This window comes from Linderina pennispora (assembly GCF_002104995.1).
Source record: "Linderina pennispora strain ATCC 12442 chromosome Unknown DL89scaffold_6, whole genome shotgun sequence".
Classification (NCBI taxonomy): domain Eukaryota; kingdom Fungi; phylum Kickxellomycota; class Kickxellomycetes; order Kickxellales; family Kickxellaceae; genus Linderina; species Linderina pennispora.
This window is the reverse complement of record NW_024468254.1, coordinates 788,997-809,587: the sequence shown is the minus strand read 5'-3', so window position 1 is coordinate 809,587 and position 20,591 is coordinate 788,997. Positions and strand designations below refer to the sequence as shown.

Sequence of the window (20,591 nt, the reverse complement as noted above, 5' to 3'; positions counted from 1 at the left end):
GGCTGGAATTCTAGCCTGCTGCATGGCAGATTACCTATCGAATGAAGCGTATTGAGAACACCGTGCAGTTGCAATCCAAAAAGGCTGATATGGCTATTTTTCTGTGCCGTTTCTCAGAAATACAACAAGTATATGTAAGCCTAGTACCCCAATATATGGCTGAACTGATGTTATCTATTGTATTCAATGATATGCTGAGTTTAAATAAATGAGTAGCGAGTTTTAGGGCGTCCACGCTCGTACTGATCGTTCCACTTGACAAACACACCCAGCCTCTGGGCAGCCTTCAGCGCAAATGTCGGGTCACGGAGGAATTCGCGGCCTGCAAAAATAGCATCAGCCTTGTCCTGCTCCAGGATGTCGTTGGCCTGCTCCCCGTCAGTGATGATACCTACAGCACCGACAAGAACGCCAGGAGCACCATTCTTGACCTCAGTCGCAAGAGGCACCTGGTATCCACGACCGACAGGAATCTTTTGGCGCGTATCATTGCCAGCTGACGAGCAGTCAACAAGGTCAACGCCCTCCTGGTACAGGATCTCAGCTAGCTTAATGCTGTCCTGTGTAGTCCAGCCACCCTCAACCCACTCAGTGGTGGAGAACCGTATAAACAGGGGCTTCTCAGCAGGCCACACCTTGCGCACGCGCTGGACAGTCTCAATTGCAAACCGGGTGCGGTTCTCGAACGAGCCACCGTACTTGTCGGTGCGGTGGTTGGACAGCGGCGAGTTAAAGGAGCTGATCAGGCAGCCGTGAGCACTGTGAATTTCGATAAAATCGAATCCGGCCTTGTCAGCGCGCACAGCAGCATCAGCGAACGCCTGCTGGACAGTTTCGATCTGCCCAAGCGTCATCTCTTTCGGTTCCCAATGGTTATCATCGTAGGCAAGTGCAGATGGACCGTAGACGTCCTCGGGCCAGCCACCCTCGTCGACTGAGGTGCGGAAACTCGGACGCTTGCCATACTGGCTGAGTGGAATGGTGCTGGCCTTGCGGCCAGCGTGCGCTAGCTGGATTCCTACTGCAGCACCAAAGTAGTGCTCGTAGTCGACAATACGCCTGAGGCCGGTGATATGCTCGTCCTTCCAGACACCGAGGCATTTGGGAGTGAGGCGGCCCTCGGGCAGAACTCCTGTAGCTTCAATGAGAACGGCACCCGCGCCGTGCATGGCAAACTGGCCGTAGCGCGCCAGATGGAAGTCGTTGATGAACCCATCCTCTGCAGAATACATGCACATGGGGCTGACCCACAGGCGGTTCTTGAACGTGGTGCTGCGGATTTTCAATGGCTGGAAGAGCTTTGGCAGCGGGTTTGGGCTCGTTTCTGAAGTAGCAAACCCCTGCTTGATCTCCGAAGAGGTAGGCTCAATAGGAGTTCCAGGCGACGGATCCTGGTCAAGTAAGAATGCGACAGTATTCAGAACAGCCATTGCTTAACAGGAGGGGGTTTCAGTTTATGAGCAGAGAACATGGAGAGGAAGCAGGCCGGGCTGTCGTATTGATACCATTCAATGGACTAGCAAATGAGCCGTTCGTCTTTATAAGCGCAGTTCTTGGAGATTCTCTAGTATTTCTACACCTAGGAGTGACATGGATACCAATGGTGTTTGAGGCGGCATCCGATCTATGATTATGACACGGGCGCTGCATGCTGCATAGCTCTCAACTCATGGTATTAAAATGTGGTGGCCCAGGCCGGCTGTAGTCTCACGAGCAAGCCATTGCATCACTAGGTTTCCTGAAGATATAAATATTGCGTTCAGGTAAGGAGGTGCTTTAGGCTCAGCTTTACGCGTCACCAAAGGAGAATGTGATCTGACTGGTACAAAAACCCCATTGAACCAGGCAGATGTGAGGAGTATGCTACGCGGTAGTGACTTTGTTGGCGTTTCTTATCTCAAAAGAGCCAGCACACTGGCCATGTGACCCTGCATTGCACCTGTCCAGCGGCGCTTTGGGCAGGCTGAGCCATGGATAGACAAATGTGGCTGGCCAGCACACCACGCAGAGATCCTGGCCACCGGGTCGACGGTCTACAAGGAATTGCCACACGTGCTCTTCACATATTCTCCGACCTCTCGAAGAGCCACTGCTCCTGATGGCGCAATGACCACCCTGCCGATCCCGGCGAGAAAAAAATTCTTGACTCGGGGATGCATCTGTGCTGCGTTGGGCAGCCACCGGTTCAGCAGAAAAGCATCAAGAGTCGCTGAGACGTTTTGCCTTTCCCTCCACATTTTCACCAGGCTAATTTTCCACTCTATTCCGCATTTCAAGCCTACGGCAATGGTTGCAAACAGCGCTCTCTACGACACGCTTCTTACCCAGCTCTCGCAGCTCAGTCCTCTGCGGGCCTTCGAGGCCGACGCCAAAGTTCCGGCTGGTGCGCGCTATCCGCCTCAGCACTGCGATTTCAAGGTAAGGAACCCACTTAGAAATCACCTTGGAGCGAAATCTTGTCCTGGAAAGAGTCGGCGGCCTACTAATTTTGCAACATATTTTATTTTTAGATGCCTCCTGTTGACGCTGCTGCCACCCTTCCGCCTGAGGAGCGCGAGGACTACTTCTCGCTCACGTTCAAGACACTCAAGGCTCCGGTGCGCAAATTCACCCTGCACACGTCATCGATTCGTACGGTTGCACAGGTGAAGCGCCACCTCTCGCGGGTGTCAAACATCCCTGTCTCGACGATGCGCCTGGTCCTGGGTGGCAAGGGCCTGGTGGACTCGAAGCTCATCGGCGACTATCCGATTCAGAGCGACTCGGTGATCCAGATTATTTCGCGGCCAGCGGGCAGCGCCGATCCAGATGCAGACAAGGCCACTGAGGTGGTAGCAGCCGACGAAGCGAACCCTCTGTCGAGTGTGCTGGAGAAGGAGGACGATGGCTCCCGCTCCCGCCCGACCAGCATCGTTGCCAGCGCCGTTAGCAATAAGCAGACGGTGGAGGCTCAGAGCACCGTCGATGGACACGAAAGCGACGATGAGAGTGACGATGAAGCCGAGGTTATGACAGAGCTGACCAAGGACCGGCTGAAGCAGGACAATGGTGCTTTCAGGAACGAGCTGCGCCAGCTTGTTAGCCGCCAGTTTGGTGCCAGCCAGGCGACATCAGTCAACAGGTTGCTTGACTCGTACTTTGCATCTCTCTAACCATCTTATGCGTTTAGTGGACAGGGTGCGAATGACTTTGTCACTGCCAGCACTTGCAAAGTGCTATGTCCTAGTCTATTCTAGTCGGCCAAGTGTCCATCTCACATAGAACCCAACTAGATCAAAGCCCAGATCCTTCTCAGAGTGGATGTCGTGGTACTTTCCATCTTTGACTTTATTGGATGTTTTGTCCAGGTTCTCTGGCAGATTGTCATGGAGTCTGCGTGTGCCCTCAACGCTTGTAATCACATCAAACTTGGAGTGTACCAAGTAAACTGGTGTGCTGAACCTGCGAGCACCCCCAGATAAGCCTCTGTTCAAACAGGACGACATCAGATACCGTGCCAGCAGTGCAGCTCCAGATGAAATCCTTGCAGGTGTTTGATCTCTTCGATGCGTCCTGGTTGCTGGTCAGCATATGTACTTCATCAGCAATTGGTACTAGGGCGTTTTGTCGAGTCCGCCATCCCAGTACTGCAGCATGGCCTCCGCCATTTCTGCCATGGCATTGCCTAGAGCCATTGACGGTGCCTGAGCAATTACTCCTCTTACCAGCCCATCCTTGTTGTGCCATGCAGTAGTTCAGCAGGTTGTGCCTACCCATGGAGTGTCCAAAGAGAAGGTGTGGGATCCCGCCGATGCTGACAAGTTTGTTGAACTCTTCAATATCATGTGCAACAACACCCATGCCTCTACTATCACCCAGGCCACCGTTGCGCATACCGGTCTTGCCACAGCCACGCTGGTCAAAACCAAACACCTGGATTCCATTTCTAGCAAACTGGTGGGATAGGCTGCTGTACAGCCCAGTGCAACCACCAAGGCCATGGACAATTGTCATCACTGCGAGCGGAGGCTGGATATCAGGCTTGTATACTCGTGTGTAGAACTCGCAACCATTAAACACTACCCAGCTAGAGGATTCTTTTATAGGAGCATCATGCGATATATATTCAGCAGCGCTCTCGAAAACCATGACGGGTGGGGTACACGCAATCAATCTAGTTCAGATGTAAAATGATGAGGCTTGGTTTTTATGAGCCCAACTTCGTGCCTAGCAACTTTTAAAATCCACTACTATATCACATGCGGCCTGGCAATGCGGTAGGAGCATGCGTTTGCCAATGGACCCTAGTATGTTCCTTGTATACATGATGGACAACAGACATTGAAGCTAGTGGATTCATTATAATATTCTGCTGGCAATATTGGCGGTGAAGATTAATGGGATAAACATCTGCTGCTACCTTTGGTTCAAACATTTATTCAAAGTTTTCGATAAGCGGTGAATTTGCGGTGTTTTAATGTTAGGACACGAAATAGGTGTTAGATTGCAATTACTAGTTACTTATTGTTGCACAATATGTGTGTTGGAGGATTCTACAGGCATAGCCACCGTTTGCGCAATTTACTCCATTGCTGCTTTATTATTTAAATTTCAATCTGCCCGATCTGAATGGGCGCTCCGGGAGTCTGTAGATGGTCGTTTTCGTTTCCGTTCTGGAGGTTGTTCATGCTAACATCAAACAGGTCGCCAACAAACTCCTCGAAGGCTTCGATGGCACCAGTGACCTGGCGGACGTGCTTGCTCTTGTTCTTTTTCACATCGGAATGGCCGCTCTTATGGCCGCTATTATGCGGCTGGTGCGCAGTGGGCGTAGGAAGAACTACTAGACCATGTCCCATGCTACCTGAAAAGGACGTACTGGTGGCAAGTGGGTTGCAGCACAGCCACCGGGTGAGTCTATAAATAAGGCCAACTATACCGCTTGCCTCTTGTTTCTAGCTCACAAACTCTGAACGTTCCCCAGCCAATATATTTACGTACTAGAAATATCTGCTCGCGATGCGAGCTCGGCTGCTAGTCAGCATGGGTTGACACGTCGATAAGGGCATCACGGCGAACCGGTCATTTGAACGTGTCGGATGGTTGTTGGTGCAATGTCGATCATGGACATCTCCCATCTTGATGGCCTGCTCAGCGTAGGTGCTTCAGCGCTGGCTCGCTGCTGCTGGCAACAGAATCGCCTGCTGCTGCACGCCTCTTGCGCGGGTTCTTTGTTGCAGGGGTGGTGCCAGAAGTATCGGCAGCAATGGCCGTAAAGCGACGGAACCGTTCAGGAATACTGCCTGAGTCACAGAGTGACTGGAAAATGAGTCTGAAGTTTAGAACTGCTGCGAGGTCGCGGTTCAAGAGCCGAGACGAATAGGCTCGCCTGTATTGTGCCATGGCCCGCTTACATGACTCGCTTGTACAGCGGAGAAGGCCATGGCACTTCACAGTTGGGTTCTTCGATCTCTGGTAGGGCCGCGGATTGGGAACATGCCGGAATGTCTGCAGTGACTTATCGCAGCAGAACGGGCACACCGACGATGTCCGGAATTCGTCGATCAGATAGACTTCAAAGCCATGGTGCTTGAACTTGTCGCGCCATCCCTTGCCACGAATCGGCGCATGGTGCCGGGCCATCGGCGCACTCCAATTGCCCATGATCAGCACTGGGTCTGGACCGAACTTGCTCCGGAGTTTCGCGGCAAGCCTGTGGTCTGCACGGGCCTGGTTCATGAATGAATCAAGGCGCAGCTTGCGGTGAAGCGGGTACACCTTGGGACTGGTCCCGACACCCGGATGGGCCTTCCAGCGCCTCTGATGCTGCTTGTTTGACTTAGTGGGCTGCTGCTCTAGTAGCCTTCGCGCTGTCATCGTGTTGGCATAAAATGGTGCTAGGACACACCGCACAGATGCACGGGCAGCAACGTAGGCACGGAATTTTGCTGGGCTAAGGGTCCGGCAGCAGTGCTTGGAAAGCTCTGCCTCTGCTCTGCGGACAGCATCTTCTGGGACTTGATCCTTTGTAGCCCGACGAATCCTGTCATAGTGGCGCAGCTTGAGCTCCTTATTGTGCTGCTGCCGTGTGTAGCGGTAGAGCATTCTCTCACCCTCTTTCCCATTGCTGCTATTTTCGTGCATCATGTATAGCAAATCGCCCCGACCTGGATCGATGAATACACAGCGGCCTTTCAGATTCTGCAGCTCTGGCTTTGGGATCTGGTGGATATAGCGACAGTCAGCTATAGTACTGCCTCCCACAGCATCACCTCCTGCAACATCGCCTGTAGCATCGCCTGTAGCATCGCCTGTAGCATCGCCTGTAGCATCGCCTCCCACAGAATTGCCTCCCGCAGCATCGCCTCCCGCAGCATCGCCTCCTGCACCATCAGCATCTACTGCACCATCAGCCTTGGATATCTTGTCTTGTAACAGAATGCATATCGTTACACCATCTGTTGTCGCCATTCCGTGGAATTTTCTATCACCATGCGCCTTAAATGGCTTTGATGTTAGATCTGCGACCCGGCCCCATACATCCCACACAGGTTGTGTGATCCCTTGGACCGGGTCGTGTGCACAGACTGGGGGTGCTGATGCATATGCATTGTTAAGTGCTGCAACAGTGTCTGCTGCTGCCGCCGATGCAGCAGCAAGTGAATCAGCCACTACTGCTGCAGTTGCTGCAGTGGCCTCTGTTTCATCTGATGGCATCTTCGCTGCTTCGCGTGCAGCCTTCTTGGCCAATTTTTCGCCCTTTTCTGCTGCTTTCCTTGCCTCTGTTGCTGCCCTCTTTGCTGCGTTGATCTTGGTAACCTCCTCACGTGTTTTCGAAACAAACACCTGCTTGATTATTTGCTTGTCTAAGCGCACATGGCCTGGGATCCATGATGTCTGCAGAGGCAAGCATTGGGGGGAGACTTGCCAAGCTGCTCATTCTCAATAAGCTGGCATAGGCGAATGTATGCATGCAGATGCTTAAGTGGATTTACCTTGGCATCATAGTATCGGCTGTCTTTGGCGAATCTGTACTTGGCATCATAGGCATTAAGGACTGGTGCCAGCTTGTTGTAGATTGCAAGCATCGGTGGGGTGAGCACACTGAGATCAGGGTGCCTAGAGGCAACTGCCTGGCGGAGCTTCTGTGCAGGTGTATAAATACACACTTGGCATGCATTATTGAACTCAGCCTTGGACACATTGCCCATTGTACTGTGCAGTGTGGTTTTGCGGCTGCGAATATCAATCAATTTGGCCAGAATCTGCTGTAGGCAACTGCCATAGTGCAACACAATGTTGCTCTTGTATGCTGTCATCAGCTTGGTATCCACGTATGTTGCTACTTGATTCATGTCGCATATGCCATGTAGCTCGATATCGCCATTATGTAATAGATAATCATAAATATGGTATCTAACTACATCACCGAAATCTGCGCTCGACAGTTCTGACCTGTCCTTCCGGTTGACGAAATCCTCGGCAGATATGACAGTCTTCACCTTCAGGTTGCGATAAATAAATAAATAAATGGAACGAAAAAACCCCTTTTTCACAAATATTGCAGGGTCAAAGGCATCATCGTCAGCTAGTTGATGGAGTAATATCCATCGTGCAAGCATGTATGTATGCTCTTTGATGATATTGACGCTGTGTACAAATTGCTCTAGGCGGGGCAACATAGAATCACGGAAGCCAATACCACCAAGTGATGTCTTTATGACAGTAGTGCTGCGGATAATATCCATTTGAGAAATCCAATAGGCAAAGTAAGAAGAGAAATGATGCTGTTCAGTTTTGCTTTATTGCGTGTGCATAGCATTAAGAACTTTTTATTAAAGATTTTCTGGCTTGCATGGTTCTTGGGGCCCTTAGCACTGATATAGTCTCTTGAATCAGTCTATACATACTGGGTCCGTTGTGACCCAAATACTACCGCTTACGCATGTTCATAAGACAAATTAACTTATAAAATAAACCCACAAATATTGCATAACCACCAGAAGAGCTATATGGCCTTATTCAATAGGTGCTCATGAATGAATATCCTAAGGGTGTTGCGCAGCCGGTGATGACCACCATGATGACGCCATAGAAGTTATCAGGTCGACCGATACTGAGAGCTGCTCTTGCGCTGAACCAATGGAGATATCCAGTAGAGACCTGTGACCACTACAATAACAACTCGTCACCCTGGTTTCACCGGTGAGGTCAGATGCCGCACAAGATCAAAAGGAGTTTACAGAGCAAGTCACTCAAACCCGTGTTGAAGCTTAAGAGTTTTTTTTTTAACCAATTCAAAAGGTTCTAGCGGACGGTCGGACGCTTTTTGGACTATAAAATCTTATATATAGGTAAAGATATTTTCGCATATTACCCCGTGTGATCGGTGAAGAGGAAGCCGTGGCATCCAACACAGTCTTCGCCAATCTGACGAGCCTTCTTGCCCTTTCCGTCTCCCTTTCTATGCTTCTTGCCATGCCTTTTCTTGCCATGCCTTTTCTTGCCATGCCTTTTCTTGCCATGACCCTTCTTGCCCTTGCGGTGCTTCTTGTGTGAGGTAGCTGATGAAGTGGGATCTTCAGTAGCGTTTTCAGGCGTACTCTCAACAGAATCGATGTCAAAGGTATCAGAGGCCATATCCGCCTCGCCAAAGATATCAGAGAAGGATTCAGTATCGACAGGGATATCGGCATCTTCGCTGGCACCTTCAGTCTCGTCCTCGGCAGGCTGAGGAGCCTTCTTGTCATTCCCCTTCTTCTTGCTATGGCCCTTGTCGTGTTTCTTGTCATTCTTTTTGCCGCTCTTGTCATGTTCCTTTTGTGAGGTGGCTGAGGAGGTGGTGTCCTCAACTGAGCCATTGAGAGAATCACCATTGGGGTTGACATTGTCAACAGATGCCATATCATTGCTTTCGATATCATCAGGAAGAGAGTCGGCATCTTGGGTATCCTCAGAGGCATCGGTGCTCATATCATCTTCGGCAATATCATCTTCAGCGACCTGGCGGACATTGATCCTGTTTTGTAAATGGTACGACCAAGGAGTAGGGATAGCGCCGAAATGGCGGTAGGTGGTAGAATACAGATGGTGACCACTAAGGGTAGAAGAATAGGCATAGTGGGGAGCAGACGAGGTGTGGTGGACGACAGGCTGACTTTTCGATTGGTGGTTAGGTGCGTGGTTGATGGGAGCTGCAGCAGCAAGTGCGACACAGAGGACAAGTGGGGCAGAAATGATGGTGCCCATTGTTTTAAATTTGAAAGTTGGTGTTGTGTTTGTGGAGTTGATGCATTTGGTGATTCAGATGCAAGTGTAGACGCTAGAGTGAGATGTAGTTGTTGATGGAAACGGGGAATACTCTGGTGTCGCGTCTAGCTTATTTATACATCGCCTGACATGCGATGCTGGTAGAAACGTCTATCTCGCCTCAAGAGTATCGTGGTGAAGATGGAATTCTGATATCATAAAATGAAAAGATGCACTGCATACCAAAAAGTGCCAATCTTGGCATTGTCGCGATCCTACTTAAGGGTCACGAGCTTCGTCTAATCGTCCAGGCACAAATCAATTAATAGGGGCAATTAATATTATTAAACAAGAAGAGATGGCTCCTACCCGGGTTACCCCTAGAGTGGTCCGGTGTCTACTTTATAGTCCTAACTCTTATGGCCTAGCCTGGGTGATGAATCGGTCTCACCATCTGTGATCGGCTGGGTCGCAAAAGTATTGGCCTTGAGTGACTGTGGTGTGATCACCACAGCATGACTCAGTTTCCTTTGAACTGTTCCATGCTTCGCTGCCTGCCAAGCAAAATGATATCCTCAAATATACAAGAAGGATATCACATGTTGTCTATGTTTAGTTGTCAGGTATGCGCAGAGTCAATCTTGGTGCCAATTTACGCACCAGCAGCCATGTCAATCAGTTCTAAAATTGCAACCAAATGATCCATGGCATCCGCTTGCATGGTCCGAAAATACCCGCCAAGCTGGATCTCTGGACCAAGTCCTAGAAGCATGTTGCGTCAAATCGCCGCTCAAGAAACATCTGCCACAAGCAAGCACCTCTGGTTCTCCTTTGTTGGATGTATTGAAAGTATAGTTGGCTATGCAGGCTATACAGCCCATCTAGCTATCCCTCTCCACGCGCGACAGAATCCACTGTGTGTATTCATCGATTAGCTCTAGCTAAAGTCCAACCGCACAGTTAAGCACATGGAAAGGGCAGTTCTCAATTATCTTGAGCTTCTTGTCAAGATCATCGGGCAGACCAGCAAAGAACTTTCTCGTGGCATTCGGATCCGTGATAGTGTCACCATCCCCATGTATCAGCAGCACTGGCGTGGTGAAATCAGGCGCGCGAGCAGTAATGCGAGGGCCTAAAGTATACATATCGACCAAAGTACCCAAGGCAGAGTAGCCTAAATTGCGGTCGTTGCTTTCCCACCGCTTCAAAGACTCTTGGTTATTACAAAGCGTCTCTGGTGTGGATTTGTAACTTCTCTTGACCTTGCGGTTGGCAGAGTCTACTTCACAGCTCTTGACATCCTCATCACTCGGTAATAGGAACCCCAAACTCTTCAGTCCAGGAACTTGTGATATGATACCGGCGATATGACGATCCTGGTTGTAGAGCAGGCAGTAGTTGAGAACGTGCATGCCTCCCATCGAGATGCCAAACATGAAATGTTTCACACCGTCGATCATAGCAAGGCTGTTCATGGCAGCGATATCCTTGACAACGTTGTCCATACCGCCATTGTCTCCCAAGTCACTGGCCTTGCTCCCAGACTTGCCAAATCCACGCTGGTCGAACCCAAAGAACTGAATTCCAGCACGTGCAAGGTATGAAGCCATTGCTCTGTAGTTGTCAACTTGGTCACCTAATCCATGCATGAACAGCAGGGTGGCCTTGGGTGGCTGGATTGCGGACTTGAATAGGCGAGTATAGAATTGGTAGCCGTTAGCTGTGACCCACTTGGTCTCTTCCTCGACAATTTGTTCTGGGATGACCATAGTTGCAGCAGCTGTTGGATGCTTTTAGACTAGTAAGAAGAAAAATAGAAAAAGTGAAATGTATTTCTACGCAGTATTTGGAGTAGAGAGCGGCTAGCGCAATTGGCCCATGTCCACACACCACCTTGCATTGTTTGCATTGTATTCTCGCAGCCACCTGTTAGGCACAATAGTGCAATATACGGTGTGTGACATTGTTATGTAGGCTAGAAAGTAGACTTGGCTTTTTAGATCCGTGGTGGCATGATACAAGGGACACCGAAAGCGCTGAGGCATGCTCATTCAGCTGCAATTACTAAGGTGTCTATAGCAAACAGGATGCTCAACGCACAGCACCAGAACAGTCAGCATGCGCCAGAATCCACTGTGTATACAGCTCAAACAGCTCTGGTGCGATATCCTCCTGGAACTGGATTTCGTGGAACGGACAGTCCTCGTAGATCTTAATCCTCTTGTCCAGCGCTTCAGGCAGATGTGCAAAGAACGCCTTGGATCCCTGGGCATCGGCGGCGAGATCGCCATCGCCATGGGCAATAAACACCGGAACTTCGAACTTGGGCGCATGTTCGATAACCCGGCGGCCGAAGTTACTGACGTCAGCCATGGTCCCGACAGTGCAAAAATCGATCATATCCGCATCAGTGGCCAGTCTTGCTAACTCCTTCTGGTTGTCGGTCAGGTACTCAGTTTTGATATTAGTCTTGCGGATAACGCTGCGGTCAAAGTCACCCGACCTGAAGGTCTCAATGGCTTCGGGCGCCAGCATCAGCGCCTTCGCAGGCTGCAATGCAGGCGACTGTGCAATCACCGCTGCAACATGCCCGTCATTATTGTGGAACGAGCAAAAGTTCAGCACATTCAGACCGCCCATTGAGTGGCCAAGGAGGAAATGCCTAATGCCATCCACGCTGACAAGACGGTTCATGGCGGCGATATCTGTAGCGACTGTGGCAATTCCAGAGTTGTCGCCTAGGTCGTTATTTCGTTTTCCAGTTTTGCCGAAGCCGCGCTGGTCAAAGCCGAGGACCTGGATCCCGGCGCAAGCGAAATGGCGCGCAAGGTCGGCGTACCGGTCGACGTGCTCTCCCAGCCCGTGCACGATTGTCAGCGTCGCCTTGGGTGGCTGCACTGCAGGCTTGTACAGGTGCGTGTAGAACTGGTAGTTGTTGACCGTGACCCAGTCGACTACCTCATCAACGTGCTGGTGGTTGCTACTCATGGTTGGCTGTGGTGCTGGGAAAGAGGAACTCAGGAAAGATAGTGTAAAAATAACTAGTCTACTATTCCCTAGGTGTGGAGAAGCCTCGTTTTATAGTTACTGCTGGCCACGTGTCTTTTATCAGTCAGCGACACTACAGTGGCTTGCAGTACTACCAGCTGGAGGGCAGGAAAGCGGGGCTGAAACACGGCTGCTCGAGGTTATTGCAGCGCTCCGCACACCAGCCTATGCATTCTGCAAGTCTGTCTGGGTGTCTCCCGTGCGCTGTGGCAGGACAGAACATTCTCTGCTTTCTGGCATGACCACATTCTCCTGAGGACAATCCGCCAGGAGGCAGGCTGCAGCCCATGTACATGCATAGAAAATCACGCACAGCCCTTCTGGCACATGAAAAGGGTGTCTAGAAGCCGGAGACTCGGTAACAAATGCCGTCCACCCCCCTCGGTAATTTAAAAAGTGAAGAAAATCCATTTGAAGAGAAAGAAGAGGCAGAAAAGCAGCTTAGAAGCTCTTGCTCAGAACAAGGGCCAGCAGAGCCATACGCACAAACATGCCATACTGCATCTGGCGGAAGTAGGCAGCGCGCTGGTCGGTGTCGACCTCAGGGGCAATCTCAGTGACACGCGGCAGCGGGTGCATGACAATCATGTTGCGCTTGCACTTGCGCATGACGCTGTTGTCGATGATGAAGGCACTCTTGACAGCGTCGTAGGCAGCCTCGCTCTCGAAGCGCTCCTTCTGCACGCGGGTCACATACAGGACATCGGTCTTGGCCAAAACCTCGTCGGTCAGCTCATTGTACTCGTTCTGGACGACGTAGGGCGCACGCAGGGCAATGTCGCGCTTGATCGACTCGGGCATGCCCAGGGACGCGGGCGAGACGTAGTTGAGGGTGATGTTCTTGTACTGGCTGATGATGCGGGACAGCGAGTGGACAGTGCGGCCATTCTTCAGGTCGCCAACCAGAGTGATGACCAGGCCGTTGACAGTGCCGAGCTCCTCGCGGATCGTGAAGGTGTCGAGCATGGCCTGCGACGGGTGCTCGCCGATACCGTCACCGGCGTTGATCAGCGGCACATTGGCGAAGCGGGCTGCGCCCTGGACCGATCCGGGCTGCGGGTGACGCAGCGTGATGATGTCGGCGTACGAACCAAAGGTGCGGATAGTGTCCTCGAGGGTCTCGCCCTTGGCGACCGATGACGTCTCCGAGTTGGCTGTGAAGACCTGGCCGCCCAGACGCAGCATGGCAGCCTGGAACGACGACGAGGTGCGCGACGAGGGCTCGTAGAACACAGCAGCCATCACGCGGCCCTTGAGGATCGGCAGCTGGCCCGAGCGCTGCACGGCCGTGCGCATCTCCTGGGCCACAGCGAACAGCAGATGGAAGTCTTCACGGGTGAACTGGCGGACGCTCAGCACATGCTTCATGTAGAACGGGTTGACGTTGCCGTGGCGGGCGAGCACGTCGGCAAGACGGTTCTCGCGCAGCGGGCGCTCGATGGCGCCCTTGACCAGAGCCGAGCTGGCCAGGTCGATGGCAGTCGGGGCAGTCGGGCTCAGGGCCTCGGCCTCCTCGCTAGCCTCAGCATCAGCCGGCGCACCAGCAAGGTGCTTGGGGACCGGCGACATCGGCCCAGCAGCGATGTCGCGCGAAGCACCGGCGGTGCTGACAGCGAGCATACCCGCAGACGCACCCTGAGCCAGCTGCTTGCTGCTGGGGCCTGAGCTCATGGTACGCAGGACGTAGCCCAGATCGCGGCCCATGGGCTCGGCAGTGGCGTCGTAGAACTTGCCATCAAGGAACACCGTCTTGCCACGCATGACCACGCGGTGGACCACGCAGCGCACCGGCTTGGTGGCCAGGTCGGCGAACCACTTAAGGTCGTCGGAGGTGGCCGGCACATGGGCCAGGCGGTCCTGGTGGATCTCGACGTAGGTCTCGGGCTGCTCAGGCAGGCCGAAGATGCGGCGCGGCGCCTTGCAGAAGCGCTCAACAATGTCGCTCGACTGGAGCCTGCCCTCGGCAACGGCCGTGTACAGCAGCGGCAGCGCAATCTGGTAGCCAACAGCACCAGCGTTGACGCCCTCAGCACCCAGGGCCTTGAGTACCTGGGCCGGCAGAACGCCGATGGTGAAGCAGTCAATGGCCGACAGCTTGCTCCACAGCGGATCCACATCCTTGGACAGACCCTCGATGGCCGGCAGGCGGTCGGCGAACAGAGCGTAGACCGACATGTCGCAAGTGACGTTCAGACCGCGGGTGCGGCTGAGATCGATCAGCTCCAGGTCGTCGGCCGAGCGCACATCCGTGATGTGGATCTGACGGTTGAACAGCGAGGCCAGTAGCAGAGTCGATGCCAGGTCGTTGCCCGATGCGTTGGTGATGATGGCCGAGCCCTGAGGCCACGACTTGAAGTGCTCCGACACGGTCGCGTACTTGTCGACGTGCGCCGACTGCGACTTGTCAAAGGACACGAACAGGATGGGCGCATCGGCACTCAGAGCAGCAGCGGAGGCCGGGTTCGCGTCGGTGGCAGCAACCTCGACAACGTAGTCGGCGTACGAGTGGCCGCGACCGGCGGTCTTGACCTTGGCGACCTGCTTGTCGCTGGTGGCAGCCGCACCGTCGGCAGTGTGGGCGCTGACGCCCAGCATCGTGAATCCGCCGCAGATCGCTGCGCGAGTGGACTCGGTGATCGCATCGCTAGTGGCGCTGGGCAGCAGGGCAGAGATGTTGACCAGACCCGGCAGCACAGTGGTACGGTGCGAGGTGATGTAGTCGACGTTCTCAATCTCCCACTTGTCGACAACGAACCGCGCCAGGGCCTCGATGAACATCTTGGCGCACTTGACGTTGGTGATCAGAGGCACCGAGAAGTCAATGGCCATACGACGGCTGCGGTATCCGTTGCTGACGTAGCTGGCCGGGCGGCGGAAGCGGTTCTTGGACGGCAGGTTGATGTACAGGTCGATCTTGGTGTTCGACAGGTACTCCTGCAGGCTGTAGCCCTCGCGAGCCTTGTCGGCCTCGAGCGCAATCACGCTGATGCCGTGCTCCTGAAGGAAATCGGCGGTACCGGGCGTGGCAAACAGCTGGAAGCCGCTCTCAAACAGCCGCTGGACCGAAGGCAGCATCTCGACCTTCTCCTTGTACGAACCGATCGAAAGCAAGATGTTCTTCTTGGGCAGCTGGAAGCCAGTGGCCAGCATGGCCTTCAGGTATGCATCGTACTTGTCGCGGCCGAACGCGGCGACCTCACCGGTCGACGCCATCTCGACACCGAGGATCGGGTCGGCACCCTGCAGGCGCGAGAAGCTGAACTGCGGCACCTTGACACCGACATAGTCGAGGCGCTTGCCGCGGTTCGGGTACGGCGTGATTGGCAGGCCGAGCATGACCTTGGTGGCCATCTCAATCAGGTCAACGCCGGTGACCTTGGACACGAACGGGAACGAGCGGGCAGCACGCACATTGCACTCAATGACCTTGATCTCGTTGTTCTTGGCCATGAACTGGATGTTGTAGGGACCAGTAACACGCAGTGCCTGGCCAATGGCGGCAGTGGCCTCACCGATCTTGCGCACGGTGACCGGGTCGAGATCCTGCGGCGGCTGCACGAGAGTGGCATCGCCAGAGTGCACACCGGCGTTCTCAACGTGCTCCGAGACGCAGTGCATGACCAGCTTGCCATCGAGGGCAACGGCGTCGACATCGATCTCCTTGGCCTCCTCAATGAACTTGGTGATGACGACCGGGTGGTCGCGCGACACCGTGGCTGCCTCGTTCAGGTATGACTTGAGATCGCCAGCAGTCGAGACCACGTTCATGGCGGCACCGGAGAGCACATACGAGGGACGCACCAGCACAGGGAAGCCAACGTCAGCGCAGAACTCCTCGGCGTCCTCGAACTGGGTCAGCTCACGCCACTCGGGCTGGTCGATGCCGATCTGGTCCAGCATGCGCGAGAACTTGTAGCGGTTCTCGGCGCCGTCAATGTTCTCCGGGCTAGTACCGAAGATCTTGACCTTGTTGCGGTGCAGACCAAGCGCGATGTTGTTCGGCGCCTGGCCGCCCATGCTGATGATGACACCAGCGGATGTCTCAGCCTCGTAGATGTCCATGATGCGCTCGAGCGTGATGTTCGAGAAGTACAGGCGGTCCGCCTCGTCGTAGTCAGTGGACACCGTCTCGGGGTTGTAGTTGACCATGATGGTCTTGAACTTGTTCTCGCGCAGCGTGCGGATTGCGCGCACTGCACACCAGTCGAACTCGACCGACGAACCAATGCGGTACACGCCCGAGCCCAGCACCATGACGCCGTTGTCGACAAACTTGACGTCATGCTCCGACGCGTTGTACGTAATGTACAGGTAGTTGGTGAAGGCGGGGAACTCGGCCGCAACCGTGTCGATCTGCTTGACAAACGGCGTGATGTGGTAGCCGGTACGCGTGTTGCGCACCTGCATCTCGTTACGCTTGGTCAGCTGCGCGATACCGTTGTCCGAGAAGCCCTGCTGCTTGGCGTGGAGCAGCAGCGGGCGCGGGATGGTCTGGTCAGCCGAGTAGGTGGCCAGGCGGCGCTCGGTCTCGACCATGCTGCGCAGCTTGCACAGGAACCACTTGTCGATAGCAGTCAGGCTGTGGATCTCCTCAACAGTGTAGCCCATGTGCAGGGCGTTGGCGATGGCAAACACACGCAGATCGGTGGGCTTGGTCAGCTCCTCCTCAATGGCCTCCTTGGTCTCGGGCACGTAGCTGCTGCGGCAGAAGCCGTCAAAGCTGGTGTCGACCGAGCGGATGGCCTCCTGGATGGTCTCCTCGAAGGTGCGGCCAATAGCCATGACCTCGCCGACCGACTTCATGGCCGACGACAGGTTCTTGCTGACGCGGTCAAACTTCTTCAGATCCCAGCGCGGGATCTTGACCACAATGTAGTCGAGGCTGGGCTCGAAGCAGGCGGTGGTCTCCTTGGTCACGCTGTTGCGGATCTCGTTGAGCGGAATCTCGAGACCGAGCTTGGCCGCAACAAACGCCAGCGGGTAGCCCGTGGCCTTGGACGCCAGCGCCGAACTGCGGCTGAGACGCGCGTTGACCTCAATGATGCAGTACTCGCGGCTGTGCGGGTTCAGCGCATACTGGATGTTGCATTCACCGACGACACCCAGGTGGCGGATCACGTTTACTGCGGTGGTACGCAGCATCTGGTAGTCCTCGTCGCTGAGCGTCTGGCTGGGAGCAACGACAATCGAGTCACCAGTGTGGATGCCCAGCGGGTCAAAGTTCTCCATGTTGCACACGGTGATGCAGTTGTCCTGCGCATCGCGGACGACCTCGTACTCGACCTCCTTCCAGCCCTTCATGCTGCGCTCAACCAGCACCTGCGGCGACGCGGCAAAGGCCTTGCGGCACAGTGCGACCAGCTCCTCCTCGTTGGAGGCAAATCCAGAGCCCAGACCGCCAAGAGCATAGGCAGCACGCACAATCAGCGGGTAGCCGATGTCGTTGGCAGCGGCGATGGCCTCCTCAATGCTGATGGCCGCAGCAGACTTGGCGCACTTCTCGCCGATCTCGGACATGGCAGACGCGAACAACTCGCGGTCCTCAGTAACCATGATAGTATCAATCGATGTGCCCAGAACCTGGACACCCAGGTCCTCGAACTCGTCCTTCAGGCTGACACCGATGCTGAGCGCAGTCTGGCCACCGAACGTGCAGTAGATACCGTCGGGGCGCTCGTGCTTGATGACCTTGCGCACGCAGTCGGGCGTGACAGGCAGGAAGTAGCACTTGTCGGCGAGACCCTTGGACGTCTGGATGGTGGCAATGTTCGGGTTGATCAGGATCGTATAGATGCCCTCCTCCTTCAGCGCCTTGATGGCCTGCGAACCCGAGTAGTCGAACTCACCGGCCTGGCCAATGCTGAGACCGCCCGAGCCCAGAACGAGCACCTTGCGGATGCGGCGGCCCTTGACGATGCGCCCACTCTTGTCGGTGTCATTGGCCAGCTCCTTCTCCCACTGCTCGCGCTGCTGGCGGCGGGCCTGTGCAGCCTCGGCGCCCGGGAACTCGACAGGGCCAGCGACCTTGCCGGTCTCCAGGCAGCGCTTGATGGTGCTGATGAAAATATCAAACAGAATCTCGGTGTCGCGCGGGCCGGGGTTGGACTCGGGGTGGAACTGCACCGAGAAGTACGGCAGATCGGTGTGGTAGATACCCTCGTTGGTGCCGTCGTTGGCGTTGACGAACAGCTCCTTGATGGTGGCAGGCAGCGTGTCCGCCTTGACCGCGTAGCCGTGGTTCTGCGACGTGATGTAGCAGCGGCTGGTGAGCATGTCCGTGCACGGGATGTTCTGGCCACGGTTACCGTACTTCAGCTTCTCGGTCTGGGCCCCCGACGCCAGCGCAAACACCTGGTGGCCGAGGCAGATACCAAAGATCGGGAACTTCTGGAGTGCCAGCGCCTGCTTGACACGCTCGATGGTGACCGTGATTGTGGTCGGGTCGCCGGGGCCGTTGGACAGGAACAGGCCGTCCATGTTGTCAGCCTCCTTCAGGAAGTCGTAGTCCCAGGGCACCACGAGCAGTTCGACGCCACGCTTGACGAAGCAGCGGATCTGGTTGTACTTCATGCCGATGTCGACGGCGACAACACGCACCGTGCGCCCATCGGGCCGCTTGATGGCCGTAGCCTCATCAGGCTTGTACAGCTTGGGCTCCTTGCACGACACGTCGGCGACCAGGTTGGTAGCGTTCGGGTCCACCCACGCCACGTTCTGGTACTCAGGCAGCACCTGCGCCGCCTCGTCGCCCGCCTCGGCAGTGTAGTTGTTGGTTCCGACAACAGAGGTCGGGAACAGGATCTTGCCCAGCATCACACCCTCCTCGCGGATGCGCTTGGTGATGGCGCGTGTGTCGACGCCGTAGATGGCGGGCACGCCCTCGCGCTTGAGCCAGTCGCCGAGGCTGGACTCGGCCAGGTGGTGCGAGAACTCAGCCGACGCCTGACCGACGACAAGGCCGGCGACGTGGATCTGGTTCGACTCAAAGTATGCAGGCAGATCCTTGAGCAGCGGATCGAGCTCAGTCTGGCTGGGTACACCGTAGTTGCCGATCAGCGGGTAGGTGAGCACCAGGATCTGGCCGCGATACGACGGGTCAGTCAGCGACTCGGGGTAGCCGACCATGCCTACGGATCGGGAAAAAGCCGCAAAAATTTTAGGCGACAGTGCTTATCTCAATCACAATGCTTCTTTGATAATAAAAATGCGCGCGATGGCAAGCTTTGGTAAGCTGCCCGAGCGCATGGGTATTTTTCCCAACAATAACGCTGGGACCTGGCCCCCAAAGAAAAGTTAATTTCGATGGGGTGGGATCGACTTTTGACACCCGCAAAAAGAGGGCAAAAAGACCACCATGCATGATCTGCGCAACGTCGAATTGCGCAGGGCGCAGCCCATATAGAAGGTCGCACCAGCAAGGGAGAGCACATGGCTACTTACCAGTCTGGAAGACGCATTCGCCAGAGACCGACTTGGCCTCAGCGCCGAACGAGTAGCCCTGCAGCAGGGCGCCGTCCTTGAGGGCCAGCGTGGCAATGGTAGGCTGTTGTGTGGAGTTCTCGATCTCCTCGGGCGACTTGGCGCCGCAGTTCGGGCCAAAGGTGGCGATGGCGGCTGTGCACGGAGGAACGATGGCAACCTCGGGAGTGGGCGATGCGGCCCGGGACTCCTGGACGTTGGTGGCGATCGGAACGGCAGGCATAGTGTCTTGAATTTTTGGGTTGAAGGTGTAGAAATAAACAGAGGCAAGAGAGGCGGGGGTGTATGCGACGACCTGGCTTTCTTGCTACGGGATTGGAAATTCTAGATCGCTTCCGGGATAGATGGAGGCAGGATGAATAATAATATACAGCGATAACGGGTGGTGTTGGTTGATGACCGAACAGAAAGACGAAGCTCTTGATTGTGTTCTTTTAAGCAGACGATCGATGATCTGAAACAGACACGTAAAGTCAAATACGTGTGGAATGTAAAAAGTTGCTCCGAAGCGATGGAAAAAGAAAAGGCTACCTCGGAGAAGGAACCAGGACGGAGGGTGAGGGCGCGGCGCCTGTCCTTTTATACCCGATCCTGCAGCCAAAAGCGCCCTTGCCAGCTGGTCCCCCCAACACTTTTTGTCTTCTCGCATTGTTATCTCTGCTGTGCGCTAAATAAAAATTTTACCACTGAACCGCCGTCATCCCCGGAGTGGGGGTGGACCTGGCTGCGAGCCAGAGGAGAGCGGACCGAGCTGAGCTGTCTACGCGAAAGCGGCGATCCCTTGGGGTGTATGCTCTTTTGCTGGCGATCGCAGGACTGCCATTGGCCTAAGCGAG

At 54.6% G+C, this 20,591-nt stretch overlaps 7 protein-coding genes across 7 annotated transcripts; 1 reads left to right on the top strand and 6 right to left on the bottom strand.

Moving 5' to 3' along the window:
- Positions 1-200: 200 nt before the first annotated feature.
- Positions 201-1,430, bottom strand: DL89DRAFT_316360 (FAD/FMN-binding oxidoreductase; the record flags this gene model as incomplete). Its single annotated transcript, XM_040891065.1, has 1 exon — positions 201-1,430. One exon carries the CDS (start codon positions 1,428-1,430, stop codon positions 201-203), a length of 1,230 nt encoding a protein of 409 aa, XP_040743851.1.
- An 856-nt stretch (positions 1,431-2,286) lies between these two features.
- On the top strand, positions 2,287-3,152 carry DL89DRAFT_257478 (uncharacterized protein; the record flags this gene model as incomplete). The annotated part of the gene is made up of 2 exons (XM_040885532.1): positions 2,287-2,418; positions 2,511-3,152. The coding sequence occupies 2 exons, from the start codon at positions 2,287-2,289 to the stop codon at positions 3,150-3,152; spliced, it is 774 nt and encodes a 257-aa protein (XP_040743850.1).
- Positions 3,153-3,166: 14 nt separating this feature from the next.
- Positions 3,167-4,383, bottom strand: DL89DRAFT_153945 (uncharacterized protein). The gene has a single exon (XM_040883587.1). It carries the CDS (start codon positions 4,126-4,128, stop codon positions 3,403-3,405), a length of 726 nt encoding a protein of 241 aa, XP_040743849.1. The 5' UTR covers positions 4,129-4,383; the 3' UTR covers positions 3,167-3,402.
- A 3,653-nt stretch (positions 4,384-8,036) lies between these two features.
- Positions 8,037-9,599, bottom strand: DL89DRAFT_316354 (uncharacterized protein). The gene has a single exon (XM_040891064.1). It carries the CDS (start codon positions 9,226-9,228, stop codon positions 8,353-8,355), a length of 876 nt encoding a protein of 291 aa, XP_040743848.1. The 5' UTR covers positions 9,229-9,599; the 3' UTR covers positions 8,037-8,352.
- A 453-nt stretch (positions 9,600-10,052) lies between these two features.
- Positions 10,053-11,060, bottom strand: DL89DRAFT_267428 (alpha/beta-hydrolase). Its single transcript, XM_040887495.1, has one exon. The coding sequence runs from the start codon at positions 10,995-10,997 to the stop codon at positions 10,170-10,172; it is 828 nt and encodes a 275-aa protein (XP_040743847.1). The 5' UTR covers positions 10,998-11,060; the 3' UTR covers positions 10,053-10,169.
- Positions 11,061-11,082: 22 nt separating this feature from the next.
- Positions 11,083-12,241, bottom strand: DL89DRAFT_267427 (alpha/beta-hydrolase). The gene has a single exon (XM_040887494.1). It carries the CDS (start codon positions 12,214-12,216, stop codon positions 11,320-11,322), a length of 897 nt encoding a protein of 298 aa, XP_040743846.1. The 5' UTR covers positions 12,217-12,241; the 3' UTR covers positions 11,083-11,319.
- A 423-nt stretch (positions 12,242-12,664) lies between these two features.
- On the bottom strand, positions 12,665-20,281 carry DL89DRAFT_267426 (carbamoyl-phosphate synth). The gene is made up of 2 exons (XM_040887493.1): positions 19,717-20,281; positions 12,665-19,403 (listed from the first exon to the last, which is right to left on the bottom strand). The coding sequence occupies exons 1-2, from the start codon at positions 19,976-19,978 to the stop codon at positions 12,718-12,720; spliced, it is 6,948 nt and encodes a 2,315-aa protein (XP_040743845.1). The 5' UTR covers positions 19,979-20,281; the 3' UTR covers positions 12,665-12,717.
- Between the last annotated feature and the right edge of the window lie 310 nt (positions 20,282-20,591).

What these genes read in the sequence shown, in the direction of transcription:
- DL89DRAFT_316354 (XM_040891064.1), bottom strand. Translation starts at nt 9,228, where the DNA reads ATGGGCACCATCATTTCTGCCCCACTTGTCCTCTGTGTCGCACTTGCT.
- DL89DRAFT_267427 (XM_040887494.1), bottom strand. Translation starts at nt 12,216, where the DNA reads ATGAGTAGCAACCACCAGCACGTTGATGAGGTAGTCGACTGGGTCACG.
- DL89DRAFT_267426 (XM_040887493.1), bottom strand. Translation starts at nt 19,978, where the DNA reads ATGCCTGCCGTTCCGATCGCCACCAACGTCCAGGAGTCCCGGGCCGCA. An exon ending in CGAATGCGTCTTCCAGACTG is followed by an intron (nt 19,404 to 19,716) that starts GTAAGTAGCCAT and finishes CCCGATCCGTAG; the next exon opens with GCATGGTCGGCTACCCCGAG.
- DL89DRAFT_153945 (XM_040883587.1), bottom strand. Translation starts at nt 4,128, where the DNA reads ATGGTTTTCGAGAGCGCTGCTGAATATATATCGCATGATGCTCCTATA.
- DL89DRAFT_267428 (XM_040887495.1), bottom strand. Translation starts at nt 10,997, where the DNA reads ATGGTCATCCCAGAACAAATTGTCGAGGAAGAGACCAAGTGGGTCACA.